The 7,500-nt window shown below is 45.5% G+C and overlaps 1 protein-coding gene across 1 annotated transcript in view; it reads right to left on the bottom strand.

Moving 5' to 3' along the window:
• Positions 1 to 3,888: 3,888 nt before the first annotated feature.
• The window catches only part of bmpr1ba (bone morphogenetic protein receptor, type IBa), a 50,571-nt gene continuing 46,959 nt past the window's right edge, over positions 3,889 to 7,500 (bottom strand). The window contains exons 9-12 of the mRNA XM_062542951.1: positions 6,716 to 7,013; positions 5,167 to 5,342; positions 4,406 to 4,536; positions 3,889 to 4,155 (exon numbers count right to left, since the gene is read on the bottom strand). Coding sequence (XP_062398935.1) covers positions 4,030 to 4,155; positions 4,406 to 4,536; positions 5,167 to 5,342; positions 6,716 to 7,013 — 731 coding nt within the window. The 3' untranslated portion in view covers positions 3,889 to 4,029. The remainder of the gene's footprint in view (positions 4,156 to 4,405; positions 4,537 to 5,166; positions 5,343 to 6,715; positions 7,014 to 7,500) is intronic.

Genomic DNA, 7,500 nt, shown 5'->3' with positions numbered 1-7,500 from the left:
CAGGCTACTAACTAACTAACATGTGGAGTGTGGGAGGATGGGGCCGAGAGAGAGAGCAGCCCAGGGGTCAGATGTGGGGACCTCCGGGGGCGTCCAGGTTTAGTTTTCAGATACGATATCAGCCATCCTCCCCCTCAGTATCTACGTTCTGCCCCGTCACACAAGTCTAATTATGCACATGTCCCAGTCCCCCCCCCCACTCCTGGTCCACTTACAGTCAACCCCAGGAGCATCATTGTTGTTATTGTTTGTATGCATAAGTCATGTTTTTGCTTCATTTTTAAAAGGAAAAACATCTTTTTTTTGTATCACATCTTATCTAACCCTTTCTTTCAGTGCTCTCCTTACTTGTCTCCTTAAAGGTTTTTTTTTTTTTTTTTTTTTTTTTTTAAGAGTTTTTTAGTTCACTGCTGCCACCTGGTGGAATAAGAAGATACCTACATAGTCATATATAATTGTGTAATTTTGAATATGTAAATACAGGATATGTATACCAAGTACATTGAAGTGGCCTTTTCCAGTTGACTCCTATGACTATGTTTCTGTTTTGATTTCAGTGGGATATTGTTGTGTAATGGGGACTTTTGTTGTTCGTTTGGTTTCTTTTCTCCTGTTTTTACAACAACAGTGCATTGGAGCACTTGCCGCTTATCAGACTATACTGACAAACAATTGTGTGTCCGCTTCTTACTAATAATGATGTCGACATGAATAGCCAGATCATTTGCGAAATGAATCTCTCAGCGTGCAGCGCTCATTTTTAACTAGCTGGAGAACAGAAAGATGAAACATTTCATGCTCAAGTTTTGAAGACGTTGGAGTAGTAGTGTTAAGACATGCATTTTCTTTTTCATTTTTATTTTTTCAGAAACCTAAAATAATATCAAGACACAGATGAACTTAAAGATTTAACATTCCTTGTTGCAGTATTCCCTCTGTATGGAGTATCGGATTTTAAAAAATGGTGTTGATTTTTGTTTGCTTTACGTGTTGCCTTTGTGGCTGACAATTTTGTGATGTTTCTGTTCGTGTTCCTCTGTGACCACAAAACGATAAAAAAAATGTTTGACTCAAAAAGCTTCTAGAGATACTTTCAAGAATTTAAGGTGTTAACGGATATGATGGGAGTTTTTAAATGATGATTGCCCAAGCCATCTTTTCATTTAAGAGAAAAAAAAAAAGAACTCAAACCTCAGGCTCAACAAGGCTCAAGGGACATACAGCAAGATGAATGGGAACGCATTGATACGAAAGCAGGATATCAGAGTATGCTATCACTATTGAGTAGAAACACTCAAATAACTTTCTTACGATGTTAAAATGACAACCATGTTTTAAAAAAAAGAATCCTGTTTGTATTTTCAGTTGGGTTTGTTTTGTTGTTTACTCATTTCAGTGTTTGTAAAAGCTGTGTCTACTATGCAAAGTTGGCTTTCTTTATATAACTATGACTAGAGCAGTGCTAGTGAGTGCATTTTATTTTGTTAAACTGATTTCTACTCGTACGGTTTGTATTGTGAGGGTGTGCTCCACTCTGATTTGGCACGTTTCATTAACGACCCCTTGAAATTGCTCGCGTCTCCTCCCCTGGGTCAAGTTTATTTACTGTACAAAGTGTAAGAAAGAATTTTTAAAACAATTAATAAATTATATTTATAAGCAATGCTGAAAACTGCCGTGCACTGTGTGTGTTTTCTTTACGTAAGCTTAGGAACAAGTTTTCCAGTTCTTTAAGCCAGGAAAAAGCTATTCTGATGTACCCACCACCACCACCACCCAGCGTTGACATATTGCTTGACCTTTCGTGCAAAGTGAGACTGGTCATTGTGGTATTTTCAGTGTAGACAAAAAGGCAAAAATAACTGCCGTTTGGGCAAAACGAAATAACACTAGTCCAAATAACTTGAGCACAGGCGTATTTGGGGGAACTGAATTACATTTTATTAAGGGAATGTAAAGCCTATCACATCCATTAATTATATCACATTCATCAACTCTCATTTACAGGTATGTACAGGTTAAATAAGGCACACATCCTGAGGGAAAGGAGGAGAAAGGACTCCAGTCTATACACACACAGCAAAACAAGGGAGACATTGATTGTGTTGTACACAGGAGGGATGGGGGGGGGGGGGTCATGATGTGTTCACCTTCAGTTAGCCAGCTAACATACGTAAACAGCAGTCAGGGGAAGTCAGGGTTTCTCTCTTCAGCAGGTGCGTTGACACCATTTGCAAAAGTAGCACCTTCCATTCAGACTGAACGCCTGTTTCTATAGGAAATGCTTCATAAAAACATTGACAGTATGTTGTTTTCTTTTCAGTTAACATGTCAGTTAGCCATCAAAAGAAGGGCAGGGCACACGCTGCTCGTCCATTCAGACCAACAAAATGAAAAGAAGAAAATCAGTGTGATCTCAATGCTATTTTGAGAGTGTGGAACTAAAATGGTGCTTCAACACAGCATTGTGTGTGTGTGTGTGTGTGTGTGTGTGCGCGCGCTGAACATACACACCAGTCTCTGCTACAAACACTGAATCGCTGACACTGATGAGAGAAAGGCATTAAATCTGGACTGATGACAAACGAAAACAATCCAGCACATCCAGAACTTTAGCGCCACACAGTAGCCCTAGATATCACTCACACACTATCACACCTGTCTCTCTCACACACACTCTCTCTCTCACACACACACACGCACACAAACACACACACACACACACACACACTGATGGTCAGTTTAGTTTCCCACCACTGATATGTGGACTACCTCAGGGCACTGAAACTCCTAAAATGGACGGCAACATATCTTTTTCGATTTTGCGTAAAACAAACATGGCTGACAAGGCAATCGATTGAAATGGAAAGGCTTCCTTGACTCTCCTTCAAACTGTGCTTGTGTGTGTGTCTGTGCGGCTCATAATGAGACCTAGAATTAAAATTCCACTCGTCGCCAGTGAATATAGACAGACATCTGTTATTGACCTTAAATGACCTCTACGTTACTTCAGTCTTTGGTTCAGGTATACCACCAGCCAGTGCACAACTAACAAAGTCCAAGAGAACTTAAACAAAGAGAGAGACAGCGAGAGAGAGAGAGAGAGGGAGAGAGAGAGAGAGAGAGAAAATGGATGTACAGCCAATCCTGATTTGTCTTGCCCTTGTCCTCCGGTCAACAAACACATCACGCCAGCCATCAGCAGGGGAACCCAGGCAGTGGACGGACTGGAGGAAAGTCAATACTGAGCCGAGGCCTCTGATTGTCCGAGTGACGCTGATCCCTCGTGCGTGTCCCGCTGTTTGGTTCACAAACGTCGGGCCCTAACCCCTCCACCTCCCACCCCCGACCTGCGTCTCTCTCACTTCCGTCTCCTCAGCTTCCCTCCTCAGGAAGAAAAACAATACACAAACAAACAAACAAACAAACAAACATCAACACCAACAAAGTCTGTGGTCTAATAAAGCTTTCACAGAAAGCGACGAGGAGAAGCTGCTCTGCTGGCGGTCAGTCTGGTCAGTCTGTCCTTGCAGGGGCTCCCGAGCGCAGAGATCAAAGGGGAGGCCGCTTCCTTTTTTAAAGGCACTACCTGCTGACCGCGTCCAGGCCTCTTGGACTAAATAATTCACTCTTGTTAGATTTTAACCCACCCCACCCCCCCCCAAACCCCAACACCACCCTCCCCCCCTTAAAACACGGCTTCCCATCTCTCTTCTCCCGAGTCTCTTGTCATTTCCTCTTCTGAGACACCCCTCTCCTTCTGTCCATCCTTACTTCACTCCTTTCTTCCTTTCTTCCGTACTTCCTCCTCAACTTCTGTGCGGAGATGGGGGATGGGGGGATGCCTCCTGCTGCTGGGCCAAACCTGACCCGACCCGATCGGAGAGGGCGGGTGGGGGGGGGCATCCTGTTCCGACCCAGCGGAGCAAGGGATTGTGGGTAGCTGAAGCGATATGTCTCTCTTGTTTTCATTTTTTTTATTTTCTTTTATTTATCTGCTGCCAGTGCTCTCTGGTCGGTGGGCTCCTCTCAGAGCTTAATGTCCTGGGACTCGGACATCTTGGCCAGGGTCTTCTTGACGCGGAGGGCGGTGAGGCGAGAGGCCGGGTTGTGGGCCCAGCACTCAGTCATTAGTTTGCCCATCTGTCTCAGGCACTGCACACACACACACACACACACACGCACACACAGAGGGACAGAGACAAATAAACACACTTTATGTCAATACAGCAAACACAGTCTGTTTGTCTGGAAAGAGAGAGACAGAAAGGGGGATAGGAGAGGAGAGAAAGAATCAATCAATGTGTGTGTGTGTGTGTGTGGAGGGTGCATGTGTGGTTATGGATGGTGTGGATGTACTGTATACTGTATGTGTGTGTGTGTGTGTGTCTCATGTGCCCTTTACCTCGTCACTGCTCCATCTGTTGGGGAATGAAGGTCGTAACCTCTTGATGCACACCACTTCCCTCATGTCTTCATATGAAGGATCAGTGGGCACAAGGTCGTGGTACGGGAGCTGGTACTCTTCTACTATGCCTGCAAAAAACACACACACACACACACACACACACACACACACACACACACACACACACACACACACACATACACACACACACACGCACACACACCACCGACATGTCAACACCAGCCAACAACAAACACACACATATTACCCAAAAAATCCTACCTGTACTACACGTTGTGGAGAGGCCTTTTAACTAGTACATTTAGCGCTGTAAGCGTGCCAGAACACATCTCCTATTCACGCAGCGCTCTGAGAGCCGTACCGCAGGGACACACACGTCCTCCGAGGGTCTGATCCATTTTCTGTTTAAACATTTACACGTGTATACGGTTGCGTGTGGATGGGGCAGACTCGGCGGGACACACACACACACACACACACACGCACTCTCTCTCTCCTGGGTGCTCCCTGGGAACTCGCCGAGCCACTTTGAAGCGCTGCCAGCGCCGACAGAGGCCCGGTTGTTTGAGAGCGGCGCGGTTATGTAACGGGAGCGTGGCGCTTGGCGTGAGCCCCGGGGGAAGAGAGAGAGAGAGCGGGAGGAGGAAGCGACCGGGCTCACCACATGGCATGGCATGGCATGGCACGGCGCAGCTCAGACGGGCATGGGATACGACCGGGGTGCCAAGGGGTCTTACCTCCGGATACGCATCTCCGGGCGATCTCCCACAGGATGAGGCCGAAGCTGTACATGTCGGCCATGATGTAGGACTGGAAGTGGTTGCGGTTCAGGCTCTCGTCCAGCACCTCCGGGGGCATGAAGCGCTTGGTGCCCACCCGCGTGTTGGGAGGGATGTCCACCTCGTTCGTGTCACTGGAACAGAAAAGCCGTTTGGATGAGCCATATTAAATCATAAGAGAACATGGATTAAACTAGAGAATGTAATTCCAAGGAAATTACGAGTGCATGAAAATGCAAAAATGTACAGATAAATCATGTAGATATGGTTACTAAGGCGTTGCTAGGGTAGACATGGTGGTTTCATAGTTTTTGAAAGTTGATAGTGCGAAGATAGACAGTTTAAAATTGACTTAGCTAACCTGATTACCAGATTAGCAAACCTGGCAAATGCTAACTATGCTAACGAGGTTGATTAGTTAACTTAGTTGATGATTTCTAGCAGTTATGCAAAAATGCTAACTGTGCTAACCAGGCTAACGAGGTTGATTAGCTAACTTAGTTGATGATTTCTAGCAGTTATGTTAAAAATGTTAACTATGCTAACAATGCTAACCAAGTTGATTAGCTAACTTAGCTAATGATTTCTAGCAGTTATGCTAAAAATGCTAACTATGCTAACAATGCTAACCATGCTAACTAGCTAACTTGCTAGTGAGGACTTTTATTTTGAAACATTTGTTACTAGGGTATCCATGATGGCCACTATCAGAAATAAAGAGGTTACTGTAGTATAATCATGTTGGTTGCTATGGAGACTGTCATAAAAGCTTAATTTTAATGGTTGCTATGTTGGTTGCTAGGTACGTGGAAGTTTCATGTAGTTGACTGGAGGCATAGTTGATGATAATTGACAATTGGAATGGTTGAACAGTTAAATAGTTGAGTAGTTTCAATGGTTAAATGATTTAATAGTGTATTATTGCAGTGAGGACTTTTATTTTGAAACAGTTGTGGACAGAGGAAACAGTTTACAGGATATGTAGTCTTCACAGAGAGATTGTATGCTTAAAGCCTGAGATAGACAGAGCTGCTGCAGGTGGGGCTGGCCACCTGGCATAACATTCTAATTGCCCTATTATGATGTCATAATCCAATGTTAAGTCTATGGGGAAATTTTAATAGTTTTTATTTAATAGTTCAAAAAGTATAAAAGTTACAAAGTTGAAAATTACATAGCTGAAGTCACCTAAGTAAGACCTACGCAGCGCAGTTTGAATGAAGTTTCTACGTCGAACGGTTGAAGCTGAATTGAACGCACAAAAAGTGTCTGAAGAAGAATAATATCGATAAGAAGATGTCGGATAACAGTAGAGTGCATTTGCATGCACTCTAATAAAAGATAAATGGAAAAAGATGTTGGTTGGTAGGGCAGTTTGTTTTGTGTTGCACAGTAAATCATCAAATCAACTTACTGAGCAATAAGCTAAAAGGGGTTTTGGACTATTGTACACTCTCTCTCTCTCTCTCTCTCTCTCTCTCTCTCTCTCCCTCCCCCCGTCACTCACCTGATGAACTTGACGGCGAGCCCCAGGTCGGCGATGCAGCAGGTGCCGTTCTTCTTGACCAGGATGTTCTTGCTCTTGAGGTCGCGGTGGGCGATGGCCGGCTTGCCCTGCGTGCCGAAGATCTCGGTGTGCAGGTGGCACAGGCCCGACACGGACGAGTAGGCCAGCCGCAGCATGGCCTTGGAGTCCAGCGTGGTGGACTTGAGGTAGTCGTAGAGCGAGCCGCTCTCGTGGTAGTCCGTGATCAGGTAGAGCTGCGTCCACGAGCCCGTGCCTTTGATGTCCGCCGCGATGAAGCCTGGGAGGTGGCGGGAAACGACAGACGGAGAGAGAGAGAGAGGGGGAGAGAGAGGGAGGCAGAGAGAGAATAGAGGTGGTGGGAACGACAGACAGAGACGGAGAGAGGGGAAAGGAGAGGTGGAGAGGGAGAGAGTGAGAGGGAGAGGGAGGAGGAGAGTGAGGGAGAGAATAAAGAGGAGGAAAGAGAGGGTGGAGGATGGGAGGAAAAAGTGAGAGAAGCAGGGATGTCAAAAAGAAAGAGAGGTAAGGAGGTGTAAAGAGAGGAAAGGAGGGGGAGGAGAGGGAGAGGACAGGAATCAGAGAGAAGAGGGGAGAAAGAGAGAGAGAGAGGGAGAAAGAGGAAAGGAGGCAGAGTGTGAGAGAGAGAAAGAGAGAGGGAGGGAGGGAGAGAGAGAAAGACAGAGGGAGGGAGAGGGAGAGAGAGATTGGTGGAGGTAAGTGAGCAGAATGCTGAGGAGCCTAGAGTACGTGTTGGCGTAGACATG

The sequence above is a fragment of the Sardina pilchardus genome, chromosome 8, assembly GCF_963854185.1.
Source record: "Sardina pilchardus chromosome 8, fSarPil1.1, whole genome shotgun sequence".
Lineage (NCBI taxonomy): Eukaryota > Metazoa > Chordata > Actinopteri > Clupeiformes > Clupeidae > Sardina > Sardina pilchardus.
Note: the sequence above shows the minus strand (reverse complement) of the source record. Positions and strands in the feature narration are given on the sequence as shown.